We start from the raw sequence: 20,669 nt of genomic DNA, 5'->3' as shown, positions 1-20,669 counted from the left end.
TTTTTACTCATTGGGGAGGCCTCTCTCTCTCTCTCTCTCAACCAAATTGAGTCAAGCGGATTTTCAATTCAAACATAGGGCCGTGCTTGGATTTAAATTAATTTCGTTTAATTTAGTTATTCAAAATGCTACTTCAATAAAATAATAGTATAAAATGCATTAAAAACATAAAGTATAATACCTTCTCAAATACCTTCTTCCTTGGAGAATGTTTTTTCATGATACTACTCCATCATTTGTTAATAGAATTGCATTTTTATTTTGACATGTTTCAATATAAGAGCATCTCCAATAGCGGCTAGCCCACCGGATAGCATGCCGACATGCGCCAAGTGAATGCTCATATTTAACTCCAAAAGGATTTAATTGAAGAGTTGTGGGCACGGAAGACTGCACGGTGATAGTTTTTTTTCTTTATTATGTAAATTTTTTTTTAATGAATGTACTTTTTTTTAAAATGAAATTAATATGTCTCGTAAATTTAATTCCGTAATTTATCGTAAATTTAATTCCGTAAATTTAGCTGTTTTTGAATTATTTTTATTGCGGCTAGCCTATTTACTTAAAATGATGATGTGACAGGTGGAATTTTAGTACTGATGACGTGGCAGGAAGAGAGAGTGGCTAGCCTATCTCCATTGGAGATAGCTCTAATATAGTCATTTGTATTTACTGTAAAAATTAACAGCTTTAATCTTTCTTATACTACTATTTTTTCTCATACTTCACTTCTTTTAGAAAAATATTCTCCCCACTTATCTACTTTAATTTGTATCTTATTTTTTTTTCACATTAACACGTTAAAAAGCGTAAGTATTTATTGATTTTCAGTATAGAAAAAAAAGCTACTATTAGCACCAGTATACTAGAAAAACATTTTAGCAGGTATATTCATTGTAACAACATACTATTACATATAATTAAACAATAACTGTTGGATAAAATTTAGATTTATTTGCTTCTCCTGAATTGATCGCGCAGTTAACTCGTATTGATGGAGAAGGACGTCAGTATCAGGGCGGTGAATTCCTTTAATGACCGTGATGAGACGGAGGAGATGGCTTGTGGTGGCTGCGATGATGTGAAGGAGAAGGCTTGTGGTGGCCATGATGAGGCGGAGGAGCAGGCTTGTCGTGACCGTGATGATGCACAGGAGAAGGCTTGTGGTGGCCATGATGCGGAGAAGGCTTGTGGTGGCCGTGATGGGGAGGAGGAGAAGGCTTGTCATGGCCATGGTGGGGAGAAGGCTTGTGGTGACCGTGATGATGCACAGGAGAAGGCTTGTGGTAGCCATCATGATGAGGTGGAGGAGAAGGCTTGTGATGGCCATGATGCAGGGAAGGCTTGTGGTGGCTGTGATGTGGCGCAGGAGCAGGCTTGTGGTGGCTGTGATGATGCGCAGGAGGAGGCTTGTGGTGGCCATCATGATGGGGTGGAGGAGCGTGCTTGTGAGGAAGTGGTTTAGGGTGGGGGTTAGAAGGTATACTCTTGTGCTTTGGATGGGAGGCTAGAGTTTCATTATTTATCCGGGCGGCGCCGCTGCTCACCGCCGCAAATAGGAGAAAAGAGAGGAGGAATAGGGACTTCATTTTGGCTCAGGTTGATGTTTTCCAAAAGCATAACATACCTATTTATACTAAGGAGAAGTTGGACTGCAAAACGAGAGTTCATTATGGATTTTACGTTGATGTTTGATTTGATTTATTTTACATGTAACATATAATTCCTTATGTGCTATTTATTAGTTATGTTGTAACATGTCACTTGATTAAACACAATGTAGTACTACTAACTTACATAAAAATAATTGCAGTTAATAAATACATGTGGTGGGTTACTCTATGGAATGAGCGTAGCCAATAAATGAACATATTTAAAGCTTCGGTTACGTTAATGCTAATATAGTGAATTTGGTTAAAATAGCAACCAAAAAAACTATGGAAATTGTATGGTGAAAACTATGAGGGTTTTCCTATGATCCTATCATGCGTCTAGTTTCAAATTTTATAAAGGGGTAACTGCTTTTAAAGTCACCAACTTTCCATGAATTCCGGTTTTTCCTATAAACTTTAAAAAGTTCGTGTAATGTCACGAACTTTATTGTCGGTTGTCATTTTCCCATGTCAGGTTTTCCGGTCTGATTCAAACTGTTCGTTTCCTAAAAAGACAATGTCCATTTTTTTTTCTTACTATCGTTATCTTCATCTTTGAAATAGCTTCGAGTGGGTACCTTGTACGCCTCAATCGGAACTCGGATGAAGAAGTTATGGCCATTTGATGAAGGCTGCGACCTTTGTGCGACCTTGTACCATCATAATGGCCATAACTTCTTCATCCGAGTTCCGATTGAGGCGTACAAGGTACCCACGCGAAGCTATTTCAAAGACGAAGATAATGATAGTAAGATAAAAGAATTTGGACATTGTCTTAATAGGAAACGAACAGTTTGAATCAGACCGGAAAACCTAACATGGGAAAATGGCAACCGACAATAAAGTTCGTGACATTACACGAACTTTTTAAAGTTCGTGGGAAAAACCAAAATTCATGGAAAGTTTGGTGACTTTAAAAGCAGTTACACCTTTTATAAACTACTATAACTCAAACTAAAAATCAATTTCAATCGCATATTTGTCATATGAATTCGATTCGAATATTTAGTTTCCCTTTTTTATATTAGTTCTGGCCCAAAAAGTAAAAATCTTGCAGGATTTTGAATACTGCAAGTTTGCGCGCTTTGTACAACGGAAAATACAAAGTCATTTATATATATGACTCAAATACATACAAATGAATATACAGTAAAATAAAAAAGGGAAATATCAATCATAAATGACAGAAATTTTCTGCTCATCTTGTTATCCACATTTATCAAAAGAATTGCTATCGATCAACAAATGGAGTTTTCTATTCATACAAAAACACAAACACTAGTGGGATGTTACTGTACAGTAACCGACCCATCTTGCTTCATCTTCACAAGACCATTCTCAATATTCCGCAACACAGGTTTGTAGCTGAAAATGCATAACAGCCGTGCATAATACGTTTAGAAAGAGAAGCGAAAGTGCAAACACATGCAAAAGGAGATAGACTTAGAAGTAGTAGAGGATAATACGTACAGGCGCAAGAGACCGTTGTACGCTTCTGTCGCTTGCTGGAGGCGTGTCGAGAGCTGCAATACGTCTGCAGATAGAGCCTCTGCTCTGCTTTGCTCTTTAGCTAGTTGTCCCTATAGCAAGTTAAAACACCGAGTTACCCCAAAAGCAGACATATTCCAAGGAAGTAAACGGTTAACAAGAGCACTGATATTTAGTTACAGATACTCAAGCTCCAACAATGAAAACTTTGCACCCTCTCTTCATGAAAACCGAGATCTTATCAACAAAAGAAATACCAAAAGAATTGCTTCACTGACAAACCTTCAGGGAAATATATTCAGCCCCGTATTGAGATTCAATCACATTATCACCTCTGCTGGAGCCAGAAAGTGATTGGAAAGCTTTATCATTCAGACCTGGTAAACTGGCTTGCTCCATCCGCAACTTGTCCACTGTTTTTCGAAGTTCCTCATTTTGTTGTATATGAGCTTTGACCTATAGAAATACCAAGGAAAGTGAGATTTTGGACAGTAAATTGAGAATGCCTTTCAAGAAGGAATGTGTATAACACATTGCAGTAAAAGTAGCCCCAGATCCTTTAATAAAGAGACAGGGATCTTCTTCACAGAATAGTAGGATAAACTAGAATGGAGTCAGTCATCCGGCTAACCAGTGAATGAAGTACAAGGATATAGGCATATAGCCATATAGGTAAAACATGAGCCGATAAAATAAGAGGCACCTGATTCTCCCAAGTTGCTACTCGTTCCAGTGATTCTTGATAATCAGATGAGAGACTGGAATTTTCTTCAAATAATCTTTCTATTTCCGAAGATTGGGAGTCAATCTGTAGACAAAAACTGATGTATAATAAGTTGTATTCTTGATGCTAAATGGGCCGACAAAAATCATTTACCTCCATTAGAAGTTTTTGCCTGCTAGATTCCAGTTTCTCAACAGCTACTGCCATATCATGCAGTTGCTTCTCAAGTCTCCCCTTGTCTTCCTGCAAACATGCTTAGCATATGTTCAGATAAGCAGAAACCGCAACTCCATCAAACTATAAATGGGTGGTAATCTTAAGAAACAAAACCAAAATCTATCAACCTATTTTAAACTAACTGCATTGATAATAAATTTCATCTTCTATGCAACAACATCACATCTAGTTTGTCATACAGTTTGTTGGAACCATGTTTTTTCCAGAACTAACCAGGGTCAATCAAAAAATTCATACCAGTGTGAATGTCCTTTGGTGCTCCTGTTCTGTTCCATTTTCTGCATTAAGACAGGCAAATTAAAAAGAAAATTGATGGCAAATAGAAAGAAGAAAGATGTCAAGAATAATAGTCAAATGGCAAAATTGCATTCCAAAAAAAAATCTGTTGACCTCTATGAAGAGTTTATATTATACAACAGTATGATGTCACTAACTGGCCAGAGTAATATATAAAAGTGACCATAGGGTCCAGATGGAGAAAGTGAAAAAGTTGTCAGATACTAAAACGCAGGAAGCCTCAAATAGTGAACAAATAGTTCTACATCCACCAACAGAATAACGGAGATTCCCAAAGCCTTCCACCTCAGGTAAACAGTTCATTCATCTAGGTTTCCTATTATGACTAACTAATTCCTAATGTGAGGAGCTAGGACCAACAAGAAAAGCATTGCGAACATAATAATTTCTGGTTGACCATATTTTGAGAAAGGACGAGTACGAATGAAGTGGCCCATGGTGATACCTGAAATCCTTTTAGAGGCAGAGGCAAGCTTTTCTTCCAACTCTTGCTTCTGAACAATGAGAGCAGATGCACGGGCTTGCTCCTCTACTAAGACTTGATGCTCTTGTTGTCTAAGTACTGCTTCTTGCTTAAATTTCCAAAAACAGATGGAATATGATATTCAGCTCAATATAATCTCATCAGACATGCAAAAGAAGTCGCATCAAAATCTGACCTCAAGCTTAGACCTCAAACTAGACAATTCTCTTTCCATCGCTTGCATCTGATCAATTGAATATCCAGTTGCATTGTTGCCACCTGATGGATTGTGCATTGTTTGCTGTTGCAACACATTTAATTCGGCTCTTAGTGAAGCAGCATCCTCTTCCGCCTAACGCAATAGGATCAAAAGCATAAGCATATGAAACGATAAGATGCAGGTGAGCTAAACTTTGTTAAATCATTCCCTAAGACTGCCCTGACTTACTCTATATTGTTCTTCTTCAGCTTCTTTTATGCGCCTTTTCAGGGTGCGAAGCTGAGTAGAAAGATCCTCCTATAATAGTATAAGGGTTTATTATAAGGGTGGCGGAGAGCATCAAGAATCTGGTGTAACCAAATAGACTAGTAGTGTAATTCAATACCCGTGCAACAACTGCAGCATCCTTTTCCATTGCAACATCCTTGAGAGCTTTTCTCAGTAAAGGCACTGTGTTCTGCTCCTGCAAATGGAGAGAAGAAGAAGCAGTTGTTCACTCAGACGTTCATTGGCCTTCAAATCAATACTTGGGATGTCATAAATAGAACATATCTACTATATTGTTATCACAAGTAATCTATCCCATGATCAATTTACACTAAAAGATATCGAGCAAGCCATAAATTTACATCAAACCAAGGCATCATACCAGATCATTTAGTCGTTTCTGCATCATATCATTCTCCACTTCTTTCTTCAGAAGCTGATCAATGCAAAAATAAAAATAAATTAATCATAAACACACATCTAATCATACAGTTTATCATCTATTAACGATGTAACGGTTGCGTATTAAGATACCAATGAGGTGAATTCCTTGTTCGCTTCCTCCAGCTCTGTATTCCTCTGTTGCATGTCTTTCAATTGAGATAATAAACCACTGATATCATTCTGCATTGTGTAATCGAAATCGACAGGAGATATTATCAGATCGCACCCAAAAACAACCTAAAAGTAAAAAATTCATCCGTTTTTCCTTCCAAAGCTAGCAAAAAAATTGGTACCTCCGTAAGTCGAGTCGCACTTTCCGATTTCTTGATACCAGTAGCGTCTAAATGCAACAAAACAATAAAGAGGGGGATTTAACAAAAAGAGTACCAAAAAGGTAGAAAAAAGAGACATTACCGGTAGGGATTTTGGCTAGATCCGGTCCGGATGAGGTCTTGCTAATTCTCTCTGCTGCACGCTTCTGTCGAATGTCTTCCAGCTGCAGAAATCACAAAAACAAGCATACGATGGTCGGATTAATCGAAAAATATTACAAAATCAGATCGCAAATATGAATAATCATATCGATACCGTTCTTCGACCGAGAGATGCATGACGAGCCTCCATCTCTCACTTATTTTTACATAAACAAGCGATTGCCGCAGAAAATTTGAGAGAGGAGGGCGAGATTGTGAGTTTTTTCAGCCGCCGGCCAACAAACCGACGATGGAGGAACAAGCTGTGAAGTTTAGGGCTTTTAACGGGCCGTTGTATGTCTCTGAAAGGAAAGGAGAGAAACTGTTCGTCGTCCACGTCGGCGTGCTTGCGTGGTGAAACATCCAGTAGCCTAAGCACCATTGCGGATCCTCTTATAGCTACCGCAATTTAAGGTCAATTACATGTTAATAACTTTTTACAGAAAATAAGTGTCCACAATCTTAATCATATCGATCATATGTCTATTAACTTTGTTTCTATAATTAATTTAATCACTATCACATGTCTCAGTCTAACTTTAAGTCGTCAAAATTTCGTTGATTTTAGAATTTTTGGTTTTTAAGTATAAATCACATGAAGTAAGCTCTATTTGTTGGTTAGCAGTCAGCTCATGTGAATTAATTAAAAAGAACGATGCATTTTCACCATTTGTAAGCACATTTGTTAAATATATTGAGATTTAGTTTTTTTCTCTGTCCACTTTTACAATAATATTTTTATTTTGATACCTCATAATTCGTTTTTACATAATGCTGATAATTTTAGATAACAGGGTATCCTTCATGCATGGATTATTGAAACCGAAGAATAATATTATGCAGACAGTGTATTACCTTTTGTGTGAAGTTAAAAAATCAATTTGTCAAAACAATTAGATAGCGCGGAGAAGTAATTTTATGTCACAAATTAAAGGACATAAACGTTAAAAACGTTCATTCTTCTCGCATGTCAACATGGTGATTATGTTATCTCATTTATACTTCCTCCGGCACAAGATAGTTAAGTTATAGTATTTCTTTTTTATTTGTCCTAAGGTAGTTGAGTCATTTACTTTTTTGGCAAAAACTTTATTCGCTCCCTTATATTTATTCTCTTCAGCTCTCTTACTTTAAACTCTCTTACTTTCCTCTATATATCTACTTTAACTATTAGTAAATCAGTTTATTAAATCTCGCGTCCAAGACAAATGCTCCAACTACCGAGTGGTCCAAAACAAATGCAGGCAGAGGGAGTACTTAATACATAGTAATTTTTTCCTATAAAATCTTTTGAGGAGGTGAGTGATCACTTATTTTTATATGGTATCAGGGCGGTCCAAATCGATATGAATCTCTACTGTTTACACGTGGGGAAGTCTGATGTCCATTATGGCGTGTGATGTGCATTCTGGCTCACATGTGCAATGGTGTATTGAACACTTTCTTTCTTGTCTCATGGTGAATTGGCGATGATAATGTTAGTTACCCATTCATTTAATAAGAGTAATAAATATTAGTAGCACTTTATCCAAAAAATTAAAGAGAAGCTAAAATATTTTCAGGGGGATCACCTATGACATCTCCTACTATCTGTGTGTGTAATAAAGGCCACTTATCATGTTTGTGTGTGTAATAAGAAATATTATAGGAGATGTTATAGGTAATCCTCCTTAAAAAAATAAAAAATTTAAATTCAACAAAATAAGATATATATACACCATATTAATTCATTGGCCTCAACAGTGCTTGTGCATAACAAACGCTCTATATACGACCCCATTCGTTTCAAAAGCAACACCAAAATTGTGCATAGAATAAACGCATCGCTAAAGATGTGGAGCAAAAAAGTCTGCTTTTGCTTCACAATCTGTAAAGCTAAAAAGAAGAATGAATCAAGCTCAAGCTCAGCTGGCAAAAGAGGACACCGGAAGCGTAGCGGCGGAGGATCGCCGCCTGGCGACGGAAACGGAGCAGGCGCTGCCGTGGCCGCTGGATCTGCAGCTGCGGCGGTTGCTGCCGCTCACCACGCGTCCGTGATGGAAGGCAGTACTCACGGTCACGGTGGCGCCGAAGGTTGCGGCGGCGACGGTTAGTGGCCGGTGTTTGGCGTTTGTTTGATGCTTGTTTTGATATGTTGGAGTTCCTTGCATTTTTTTTTTCCTTCTACTTATTCATTTTTACTTTTATTGGAAATTTCGAGTGATTGTACGCGTGAATTATTATTCGAAGTTGTTTGATTGATTTTGCATCTCTTTATTCCATGGTGAAACTCCTATTGATGGAGCTATTTCTAAGTGCAAGAATATGATTCCATTTTTTTTTGTTTTGTTCATTTTATATATGTATAAATAAGGTCATGATTCCAAAATCATATACTTGTAATGAAATATTAACAGTGTTGGCAATTGAAACTATAAATAGATTATAATTTTCTCGCATGGTGTATAGAGAAAACTGAAATTATTATATAAGCTACTCCTCTTAATACTAATTGATTTTAAAATGTAACCTCGTGAATTCTAACGTAGTATCATAACGGATCACTGACTGTGGGGCAAATTTAACTTGAAAAAATGACTGACAATGACTGATCCGATAATATATCTTTAACTTAAAAGAGCCGAATTTAATACATATATAAACTTACAATGATTTACCCAACAATGGAACCATGTGGATTTCCAACAACGAATAAAACAAAACTTATTTCTGAATATACATGATCATCCTCGCAACAGCAAATCATGTGTTCTCACACACAACCAGTTCAAATGGCCTATAATATCAACTAAATTTAAATTGAAAATTTTATTGAGCTTATTTTTAATTTTATTGGCTAATTAATTCCATTTCGTTCTGAGGTTTAAGCTAGTTCTAAAATTGTTTGACTGACTAATCAGTGTAGTTATTAACTGAACCGATTGATTATCTACTCCAAATATAATCCCATGAAAATCAAGACAGGTCACAAGTTAATTAAAGTTAGATTCAATGAAGTATGTTGATAATTAGTAAATACCAAATAACAACCCCTATTAATTTTTGGATGTCCATTTTAAAATGTTCAATTTTATTTTACTATTTTTAATAATCAGACTTTACGTTTCACAAATTCATTTAATTCATATTTTATTCTAGAATTAATATAAATGACTCGTATTTCAATAATTTTTCTACAGACATTCTTTTATGGAGTAGTACTTTTATTAATAGAGTACTATTAGATTAAAATGAGATATTGAATAGGGAATGAGAGCATTAGCAATGGTGGGCCGATGGGAGGGCCTTCCCCATCGGCCACCATCGGCCCCTCATTGTGGAGGAGGGGCCGTCCGGCGGCCCTCCGTTCTCTCTCCAAGTTGGCCGATGCATCGGCCTTGGCCGTTCCGAACGGGCCGTCGATCGGCCCTCCATTGTGGGGAGAGGGCCGTCGATTGGCCCTTAGCTTTTTTTTTCTGATTTTTTGATTTATTTTTTACTTCATTTCTTCCACTATAAATACACCTACCATTCTTCACTTTTCCACACCAACATCTTAAATCTTCTCTCTATTTCAATACATTTTCGTTTTCGTGAAGACAATTAGTTTTCCAACTGAGGAGAAAAGGAGTTATTTTGCCCAACGACAAGAGGCGGCGCGAAAGGATGTGGAGCGGGCTTTCGGTGTGCTCCAATCGCGTTTTGCATTGGTCAAAGGTCCGACGCGATTCTTCTACAAGGGTGATCTCACTGATATCATCTACGCCGCTATCGTATTGCATAACATGATAGTGGAGAGTGACGATGAAGATGTCGCCGACGTCCCCGTCGAAGACATTGCAGGCTCCAGCCACGGTGTCGCTAGAGAGTCCCATCGGCAGGGTGTACCGCACGGATTCGCCGACCGTCTTCGGGCATTTGTTGATATGCGCCAAAAAGAGGCCCACAATCGTCTACAACACGATATGATTGAAGAAATTTGGGGACAGAGGGGTAGGCGCTAGTGCTTTATTTTTATTTTTAGTTTTTATGCAAAATTTGCTTCTCGTTGTATTCTATTTTCTAATTTTGTAATACAACGAAGATTTGCGTATTAATATTTTTTTGCATTTAAAATTATTTAATTTAGATATAAAAGTGCTTCAAAATTAAAACAAAATAAATGATGATGTGGAAATGAAGTGGAAATGGGAAGGCCCTATGAAAGGGCCCTTCCATTGTGGGGAGATAGGCCCTCTCAAAAATTGATGATGTGAGGGCCCTTCCATTGCTAATGGCCTGAAGGGAGTATATATAAAATAAACAACTTTATGCATGATTTTTGTTACCAAATGCATCCAACTTCAAATTTAACAATCACCCCTGACCTTGGAAATTGGAATGCTCATGCAATACAGATTTTACAGATTAAAAATGAGCACAAATCCAATATTTAAGGATAAAAATTCAAAATGTATGCATAAATATGTGGAATTATGTGGCAAACTGATCATTCTCTTAAAAGTTTATTTTAGAATGTGAGTATTTAGTAGTCATTAGAGAAATGCGTCCTATGACATCTGAATTGATACGAAAATGCCTATTTTAATTGTACAAAGTTTGAACTTTAGACCTGAATCTGCATAATTTGTGCCTTAAATATAATGACACGATTTAATCTTTCTTAAATGTTGATGGGTATTATTATCAATATAAAAACAATTTTTTTCTTCTACTATAATTAGTTCGCATGCCTACGGTATATTAAACATGAGATGAGATCCCCTGCTATTCTGAAAATCACAGCACAATTTGTCGTGCTTAAAACGCAGATATTAAGGAACAAAACTACACATTTTATACCCATTCCATTCTCTCTCTTTTTTTTTATATTTATGTTTTCATTCTTATTTTTTCATTTTTTATATTATAAATAATAAAAAATTAAGCGCAAGCATAATTTAAAATCATCATTACATAAATAAAATTATCATTTCAAAAATATGTTATCCTTATTTTTTTATTACTTTCATTGTTAATTATTTTATTTATAGTATAATTGACGTTTATAATAAATCAAGGCATATGTTTTTCATTCAATTTTAAATATTTATGAATTGAGCATTTATAAAAAATATATATAGAAAAATTAGAGAAAATGAAATGAGTATCAAATTTGTCATTTTGTTATTTTAAGCACAGCAAATTGTGCTGTGATTTTCAGAACAGCTGGAGATCTCATCCCTGTTAAACACCCTCGGTTTGTTTACACTTAACAACCACATTAGCTTCGGATGTCTTTTAAACTTTAATATAGTTATAATTTTAAATATATTCAAAACTTCAATATTCAGCTCAACTTCTTCCAATTAAATTAAAAACAAAACATTAGCTTAAATAACTCTAGCCACGTCGCAATCATGATTGTTCAGATCATTAATTCTTAAAGTCGAACATTGACAGTAATCGTGTAATCATTTTCAATTTTTCGCCACAATATAGCCTAAAGTCGAATAAAAATGAAATACTCAAGGCCTATATTTGAAACAAACGGTTAAATAAACCATCATTACAGATGACTGATGTGTATGAATCCACGTTACAGAAGCTATTTACAGATTTGCACATACCCCTACTTTTGTCGTTTTCTTTTTGGTAGATCCCATTGATTGAGACATTAATCCTTAATTTGAATAGCATAGTAAATCAAAGGCTCGAAAATTTACTATCGCTAAACTAATATTTGTTCATGTATAATTATATTAATGGGTACTTAGCATAAAAATCACGCATTCTAGATTGTTTTCTAATTATAATATGCTTTGTCATTACAGACGCAGTCAAGAAAATGATAGATTCTTGTTTTTGAAATCGGCTGAATCGATATGCTAGTCTTGGTTCAATTGATAAAAACGATTACGGTTTGAAAATTAAAACAATTGGTAGGATAACATGATTTATTGAGAGAAATTATATAAAAATCATACTTACTTTAGATGACTTTGTAAATAAAATCTCTCTTTTTCTAAATATTCTCTTTGCAGCTGAGATCTTGATAGAGCATGAGTATTTTTGTTAAACAAATTTAACACATAGTTTGTTAATAGGGGTGTCGCCAATAAAATATTTTCGGATTTTGAAACTGGATGGAATCCGTTGAATCATTATACTTACTAATTTTAGTTCAGCTGGTGAAAAATTATTACGATTTGAAAACAGAATTGATCAAATTTATAGGAAATAACGTGACTAATTGCCTATCAATATAATCGACCAACATTGTTGTAATTAGAGTATGCCTTTCTTAAGTCATATAATTACTAGTACAAAAGTACATTTTGTTCTCTGCAACTAAAATGTTGATAGAACATAAGCACTTACGAGCATTGCAAAGTAAATTTAGTGTTTTCAAATGTTTGTTACTAGGGATACCGTCAAAAAGACGAGGGTTACAGATTTTGAAACCGATCAAATCGGTTGAATTTGTGTGCTAATTTTAGTTCAGGTGATGAAAAACGGTTATATTTTAGGAACTGAAATGGGAGGTTCGGATTTACAAGAAAATAACATGATTTATTGAGAGAAAAATGAAAAAACATATTAGTATATTCCACACCGTTATACTATTAGGTCTGTCGTTTTCCAGAACCAGAAAGTTCTTCCCTGCCTTTTAATTTTGCTGATTTTTATCGCGCTCGCGAGCTGACGTGTATCAAACAAAAGCTATAATAATTTAATCGCAAACACACATTCACATATCTGGAGCAGATATATAAAGAGAGCTCTCCGTGACAGTCTGTCGTTTGCCTACTCTCTCTCTCTAGCTCACACTCATCGCTCATCTCCATCGACACTTGCACACACTCATCGCTCAGAAGCTGCGGCGCATTCGCCATGGCGTCCGTCGTCGACTCCGCCTGGACTGTAATGAATTCGATTTACTCATCTGATGTGCCCTAGATTAGCGCCATTGTGCCTTGAATTGTTAATTGATTGCGTCGGATTCGTTGTTTTTGTCGTCGGATCTGTTTTCTGATTGCTAGTTGTGTTTTTTTTTTCCGTATCTGACTTTTTTCATTTTGAGATTCGGTGTCGTGCCTGATTGTTTTTTTACTGTTCTGTTGTGATTTGTCTTTTAATTCGCTGTCATGCTTATCTGGTTCTCGACGATCTTGAGCTGAGAAGAGTGATGTCTGTGAATGATGCATGTATGATGTACATGGATTTTTGTAGTGTTATAATACCAATGTGGATGATTCTTTAGATGATTTATTCATATACACTTTTAAATTATGTGCTGGATTGTTTTTTTTTTTCTCGTGACATTTAACCTGGATAAAAGGAAGTGTTTCGTAATGAAGTTTACACTGATTGGAATGTCAAATAACTAAAAATTTGTTGTTGATTGACTCGGTATTTTAGAACAAGTGAATCGGGTCTTTAGGGGGATGCTGAAACATCTATCTACTTTGGCACCTCCAAAAGTTTGCTGAAGTGTGAATAATATGGGGCTGGGTATTGGAGGTTTTGTTTGAGATGGAAAAATATGCCATATCCTTAATAGAACAGTTATAACTGTTTCCCAGTGTCTAATGAACCGGAGTAATGTTCCTGGGCTAAGTAAATGAGAATTAGTGAACATGTTATACTGAACTGGAGTCATATTCTGCATAGGAATCATGTTAGTTGGGTTTTACAAACAACAGAAAACAATTGAAATGACACCTAGTTTATATTCCATAAAGGAAATCATAAAAGCATTTAAGAGGAGAAAATCGCAATGGAGCTTTGCTTCAAGGTTTCCTGTGCTGATTGTTTGACTCCCCTTCTTCAAGTGGAGTACACTCTAATACTTTTGTGGCTACACACTAACTTGACGTGGTTGAAGGATTACCTTTTTATGTTAGTTTAGAACTTGGGAGGCCATTGGAGATGTACCTTATGGAGGAAATCTCTCAATGTGAAGAATGATTTTTGTCTTCTCCCTTTATATACCACTCCTGAAACTAAATAAACTCTGCATTATTGTATATTGTGTGCTTATCCTTGGGAGGAGAAAGAATCAAAGGTGGACTCTGAAAACTATGTATTCCAGTTTAGGACCTAGAAGTAAATCTCATTGTTGTAACATTTCATGGGTTGTGTTAAGGCATGGGTTGTACATATATACAATTGGTATTCGAAATAGCTCATACTACTAATCTGAGTTTCAACCAGACGTTGTTATGCATTGGAAAGTAGTCTAACTTTTGAATTCTCAGTGTTATGCATTGGAAAGTAGTCTAACTTGATGAATACTGACCTGGTTTTACTCTCTTTATGGGTAATTTAATCATTAAAAATTTTCTCACTCCTTATTTTGATCTGCTGTTATATTTTGTTGTTGCAGTATCTCATAACCAATTTTAGTGACTTTCAACTGGCATGTCTTGGAAGTTTCTTTCTTCATGAGAGTGTATTCTTTTTGTCTGGACTTCCATTCATATTCTTGGAAAGGGCAGGATGGCTGAACCAGTACAAAATTCAGGTATAATCTAGTGACTTCATAGTTGAAAGGTTTTTTGTGAACATTGATTGTCTCTTAGTCACGCGTCCTGTGATACAAAACTCGTTTAAAATTACTATATAATCTAGTGACAAGGAATGAACTGAGAAATTTATCAATCGCTCACCTTGTGTTTTCTGTGAGATTTTGCTACTCTGTGTCTGTTGTTTCGGTACCTCGAGAACTGGAATTTTGGAGTAAAGATCTTAACCAGAACATTGCAGTATCCTCTTTCACTCAAAATAACATGGTGGAAAATAGACAAATAAATTAATTTTCATTTGTCTTTGATTATTGAAACTTTATAGTATACTTGTTTTATGATGTAGTTGCTGCCATGTTCACTGTAAAAAAGTTTCAGAAAATTTTCTGGTGAGAGGACAAGCAGAATATTAATAACATTCCCAAAGAGTTAGTCATTTCTTATGATTGATCATAAACCTTTTGTTATTATTGGTCATTTTTCATTGTAATTCATAATAGTTTTCTTTGTCTAATTACTTCCATTCTAAACCAATATTCTGTCTCTAACTTAGAGCAAAAAATGAAATTGTAGAGCAAAGAGATAAATATTAATATTGTTGAAAAGGGGTATGGATGGAGGAGGAGAAAGGTGGTGCAAATTTGTAATTACACGTAACTGTCAAGCATCCAAAACTTGCTTCCTGTTTTGTCCCTCTTGCTTGTCTTACATTATCACATGGAAATTGGAATTTGATTATGATTATGAGATGCTTGCGGTGTCTGTGCAGACTAAAAACAACACAGTTGATGCTCAAGAGAAATGTATCACCAAGCTATTGCTCTATCATTTTTGTGTCAACCTACCTGTTATGATCTTGTCATATCCCGTCTTCAGATTTATGGGCATGCGAAGTACCCTTCCGTTGCCATCCTGGTATACTCAGGTTCTTTATACTCTAATGCTTGAATTGGGCGGACTGGAAGTCTTTACTTAATTATGATAATCTTGGTCTGAAGTAGTTTCAGACTCTAGCATGAACTGAACCTCGGTTAAACAATGATTTGTTGTTTCAGATTCTTTATACTCTAACACTTGAATTGGGCGGACTGGAAGTCTTTACTTAATTATAATAATCTTGCTCTGAAGTAGTTTCAGACTTTAGCATGAACTGAACCTTGGTTGAACATTGATTTGTTTCTCTTCCAGATGCAATTCTTTTTGGAAGATTCCGTGCTCACTGATTTCTTGATAACCAAATGATTAATGGTGCCACTGTATTGTCAATTCTTTCAGAAATTATACTGATATGAACTGGAAAAGACGAGTACAATCCAATATGAATTCAGATGAATCAACTCACACATAGAATAGTACACTGTGGAAGGTTTAAATGCAGGAAGATTTAGAACGGGATTCAGTTTAAATTGTAGTTGGGGCTGTGGTATGTCAATAACCTTCCTGTTTCCTATAGATAAAAATAAGGAAAGAAACTCCAAAGTGGGAAAAATGTAAGGTGAAAATATAATTTAAATTCTCTCTTTCAAAGAGAAAAGAAGAAACTCTGCTGCTGCCTGACTTCTCTCGTTATAGGTTGCCTTTACATGCTGTTAACTCAGATACATGTTTGTGCAGGAAAGTGGTCTCAACTCAGATTTTATTCTACTTCATCCTGGAGGATTTCGTATTCTACTGGGGACACCGGATTCTACATACAAAATGGCTTTACAAGCATGTCCACAGTGTCCATCATGAGTGAGTTAGCATATAAACGTTCTTTAACTAAATTCATTCCACTGGCAGTAAGAAGCAGTATCATATTTCTATGCCAAAAGCATTCATATGCTCAATGCTTGTGCAGATACGCAACACCATTTGGATTGACTTCTGAATATGCTCACCCTGCTGAGATTTTGTTTCTTGGATTTGCTACAATACTTGGTCCTGCAATCACGGGTCCCCACTTAATAACACTCTGGCTATGGATGGTTCTTAGAGTGCTTGAAACCGTGGAGGCACACTGTGGGTACCATTTCCCATGGAGCCTCTCAAACTACTTACCTTTATATGGCGGGTTCGTATGCTCGTATCTTTTCTCTTTTGAGTACCACGAGCCTTTATTATTTTTTCCGTGTGTTTAAATTGTTAGTTCATAATCCCTTTCTTGTTTCCAGTGCTGATTTCCATGACTATCATCACCGACTGCTGTACACAAAGAGTGGCAACTACTCATCAACTTTTGTCTACATGGACTGGTGAGTTTTCTAACTCTCTGTTTTCTTATGTACCGCTTCTCGAGTGTTCTCATCATGTTGTAAATTCGTCATAAGATAAGAAAATTCTCTCATTTTTAATTCATCATATCTTTACACAATCATTTTCTATAAAGAAGAATGTCAGATTTCTTATTCCTCAGTTCCACTCCAATGAAAGATGATAACAATATCATGACTATTGGTGTAATAATATTATCACTCATTGGAGCGAAAAGGTGGAATAAGAAAGAATGAAACTCTTCTTTGAAGAAAATGAGGGAAAAGAAAGGAGGAATTTAAAGCGAGAGAAATGTTCACATGATATATTGACAACCAAAGAGAATGCATTTTTAGAAAATTGAATTTTCTACCATCATTTTGTGGCTTTTATCTTTCATTCTTTCTATATAACAAACAAAGTATTTGTATCCAAAAATTGCTATGGGTATTGTATTCTCAACCGCTGCTTCTTACCTATAAATTTGCAGGATATTCGGTACCGACACGGGTTATAGAAAGCTGAAGGCACTGAAAAGTGAAGGAGAAGAGATGGCTACAAAAGACATGTAATACCGACGACTGATCTTCGTTGCTGCACCGTAACATGATAGATGGATGACAGTCTTGGAGCATCATCTTCAATTGTGGGATATGGTTCCAGAGCATCTTGGTTGAAGATTGAATTTAGTTTTTTCTCGTTTTTTATCAACAATTTATGCTGTGTGGAATTAGGTTGTGGTTCGTTATGGATTTTTTGTGTCCTGCATATAACCCACATGAATGCAATTCCACCTTATTCTGAATCATTTTTATTCAACATTTCGACTGAATATTCAATTCAATTCATGCAAATCGTGAATCTTACAAAAGGCTATGCCGTTAGAATCTCTAATGTCTAATTGCACGTCACTAGGTTTCTTTTACAAAATTTACATAAATTTTGGAGAAAAGCCATTTACAGACATCCCACCATCAACACAGATTATCTGGCCGGTGACATACGACGACGCAGGTAGGCAAAGGAAAGCTACCACCGATGACACCTCAGTTGGATCTCCAAGCCTCCGCATCGGGGTTCTGTCGTATACTTCTTCCAAGTATTCTTTGTTGCTCAGAACCTAGAGCACGAGAGTGGGATCATAAACACAGCAAAAAGACTGATACTGAAACACCAGAAGAAAAGGAAACACAAAACGAAACCTACTTGCTCCACCATGGATGTCCGAATGTACCATGGAGCAACTGCATTCACTCTAATGCTGTCACTTGCCCACTCACATGCTAAGTTCTTTGTGAGCTGGTTGATTGCACCTAGACACGAACAAGATATGTTGCTGGTTAGATTAGTACTTAGCGTTTAACTCCAGCATGAATTTCGAGACAAGTGACTATTACCTTTGGATGCTCCGTGGACAGACATGTTCTTCAATGATACGAAACCAGAGACTGAAGAGGTGAACACAACAGTTCCTGCATCCGAGGCTTTCAGTAGAGGATACGCAAGTTGGCATATGTGAAAAGCAGATCCGAAATTCGTTCCCATGACCAATGAGAATTCCTTGGATGTGAACTCAACCATAGGTTTCCGGATGTTTGTTCCAACGTTGTTTATCTACTGAGGCCATATACATAAAAGCAAAATAAGGGTTGTGCAGAAACTGATTCACCACTAAGCTACATGATCATTGATGCATGAGATATGTCATCATCTCATTCCATGCTCTAAAATGATACTACACTATTAACTTACAAGAATGTTGAGCTCCCCGTTGAACACAGATCTAACATGATCGAGTAACCTTTCCCTGTCAGGTTCAGAAGAAACATCGCACACTGAGCCTGTAACTCCAAGACCCTGATCTTTCCAGTCCCTCAGACTTCTCTCCAGCTCATCTTCGTTCCTTCCACACGTGTGCACTGTGGCGCCAAGAGAAGCCAATTCCTCCACAATTGCATGCCTAGAAGGTCAAAATGGAAAGAACAAGAAGAAAAAGTCCGCCATTAGATATTGCATCTTAAACATCAACGAAGGTGATACTGATATTGATAAGCAATGATGAACAGCGTGTTCCTCATTGCTTGATCCCATGCATTTGAATAAAGAACAAAGCAAAAATTATGCAGTCAAAGTCGAGCTACCATCTCAAAAATCAAAACTCACCAATGGAATCATGCTATGCAGTACAAGTATTTAAGTGAGCTGGGAGAGTAATAGTTTCCGCAAAACTACAATGTTTGAGTCGTGTTATACGATGTGTTTCAGCCTCGACTAGTCAACTCACAAATGACTAGAAGCAGCAAACTACAGTAGCTGTAACTGAACTTTGCAAGTTAACAGAATCCCCACCTTAAGAGTATTTAAGTGAGCCGGGAGAGTAAGAGCGTAAGCAAAACTGCAATGTTCGAATCGTGTTATGCTATGTTTTACAGCCTCGACTAGTTGTTGACTCACAAATGAATAGAAGAAGCAAACTACAGTAACTGCAACTGAACTTCGCAAGTTAGCAGAATCCCCAGCTTCTTACTCCCTTGTTTAATCTAATCTCTTCTATGGTCTATTCTCTACTTAATTCTTCCTTCAATCATTTCTCGTCGAAATCTAATTCAGATTACACTCATCTTTTCACATGGCGTTAATGCAATTTTTAGCAGGGACATATAACAAACGCATTTTTCAAAATTGAAAAATCCAAAGGCAGAGCCATGAATTTGAATATGAATCGAATTAGTTAAAACGAAACGACCGCACATCCAAAAATTGCATCTGTCAAAGAACACAATTCGCTAAATGTCTGAAGCAAAACAAAAGCGAAATTATTTGTAAATTGGAGCTAGCCATACCCGATTCCCCTGGTGCCTCCGGTGACGAGGGCGGTGGAGCCACGAAGAGACCAGCGTGAGGGTTTCGTGGCGGAGGCGGCCGTCGTGAAGCGCAACAGGCGTTGGTGTCCAAGTGAGGAGCCAGCTGAGGACGTGGATCTCGCATTGTAAAGTTTGACGGACGCGGCGGCGCCGGAGTAAATGGCCGGCGGCATGTTTCCTTAGTAATTATTCCGTGCTAAAAGTCTTCTGAATTTCGGTAGAGGCGATGTATCTAAATATGGAGTCCTACTTTTTTTTTTTTTAAATCTATTCCAAAAAAGTTAAAAGCACTTCTTTTTTATTATACTACTGCTTGTTTTAAAAATCATACTAATAAATAGTTAAAATTAATATATATTCACTCTAACTACTCCCTCCATCTCAACTAAAATTACATATTCCTTAGCCGGCATAAGATTTTGGGAGTTATTGGTTAAAATGTTTAATTTGAGATAGAAAAGATGGTGTAAGTATTAAAATAGAGAGATTAATATTTTAATAGAAGACAGAAAAAGTTGTTGGATGTATTAGTTGGAGAGAGAAAGTTTCCGAAAAATGAAATGTGTCATCTTAGTTGGGACAAACTAAAAAGAAAACATGTCATCTTAAATGGACGGAGAAAGTATTAACTACGACTTTTTAAATGAAAGCGAAAAGAAATTGACTCAACTTTCTTGTAATAGAAGAAGCAGTAAAGAAACAACATTTACACAAATAAGAATACAAACAAAAATTACACCAAAAAGATACTCTATGACTATACGAAGGAATATAAATAAATTAATCTAGCAATTAATTAAGAATAATAACGAAGAAAATGAT

At 36.3% G+C, this 20,669-nt stretch overlaps 3 protein-coding genes across 3 annotated transcripts; 1 reads left to right on the top strand and 2 right to left on the bottom strand.

Annotated features, from left to right (window-relative positions):
- Positions 1 to 2,797: 2,797 nt before the first annotated feature.
- Positions 2,798 to 6,542, bottom strand: LOC125210795 (E3 ubiquitin-protein ligase bre1). Its single transcript, XM_048110389.1, has 15 exons — positions 6,381 to 6,542; positions 6,207 to 6,288; positions 6,086 to 6,132; positions 5,883 to 5,972; positions 5,731 to 5,784; positions 5,467 to 5,544; positions 5,310 to 5,378; positions 5,058 to 5,213; positions 4,844 to 4,970; positions 4,339 to 4,379; positions 4,018 to 4,107; positions 3,844 to 3,948; positions 3,423 to 3,596; positions 3,123 to 3,232; positions 2,798 to 3,017 (listed from the first exon to the last, which is right to left on the bottom strand). Exons 1-15 carry the CDS (start codon positions 6,414 to 6,416, stop codon positions 2,942 to 2,944), a joined length of 1,335 nt encoding a protein of 444 aa, XP_047966346.1. The 5' UTR covers positions 6,417 to 6,542; the 3' UTR covers positions 2,798 to 2,941.
- A 6,447-nt stretch (positions 6,543 to 12,989) lies between these two features.
- LOC125214484 (methylsterol monooxygenase 2-2) lies at positions 12,990 to 17,791 on the top strand. Its single transcript, XM_048115533.1, has 7 exons — positions 12,990 to 13,147; positions 14,613 to 14,750; positions 15,521 to 15,666; positions 16,366 to 16,485; positions 16,592 to 16,804; positions 16,905 to 16,985; positions 17,474 to 17,791. The coding sequence occupies exons 1-7, from the start codon at positions 13,118 to 13,120 to the stop codon at positions 17,553 to 17,555; spliced, it is 810 nt and encodes a 269-aa protein (XP_047971490.1). The 5' UTR covers positions 12,990 to 13,117; the 3' UTR covers positions 17,556 to 17,791.
- A 13-nt stretch (positions 17,792 to 17,804) lies between these two features.
- LOC125214483 (tropinone reductase homolog At5g06060-like) lies at positions 17,805 to 20,091 on the bottom strand. Its single transcript, XM_048115532.1, has 5 exons — positions 19,827 to 20,091; positions 18,736 to 18,943; positions 18,381 to 18,597; positions 18,190 to 18,296; positions 17,805 to 18,103 (listed from the first exon to the last, which is right to left on the bottom strand). Exons 1-5 carry the CDS (start codon positions 20,018 to 20,020, stop codon positions 17,915 to 17,917), a joined length of 915 nt encoding a protein of 304 aa, XP_047971489.1. The 5' UTR covers positions 20,021 to 20,091; the 3' UTR covers positions 17,805 to 17,914.
- Between the last annotated feature and the right edge of the window lie 578 nt (positions 20,092 to 20,669).

This window comes from Salvia hispanica, chromosome 3, assembly GCF_023119035.1.
Source record: "Salvia hispanica cultivar TCC Black 2014 chromosome 3, UniMelb_Shisp_WGS_1.0, whole genome shotgun sequence".
Classification (NCBI taxonomy): Eukaryota; Viridiplantae; Streptophyta; class Magnoliopsida; order Lamiales; family Lamiaceae; genus Salvia; species Salvia hispanica.
The sequence above is the reverse complement of the archived record's forward strand: the minus strand, read 5'-3'. Positions and strand labels throughout refer to the sequence as shown.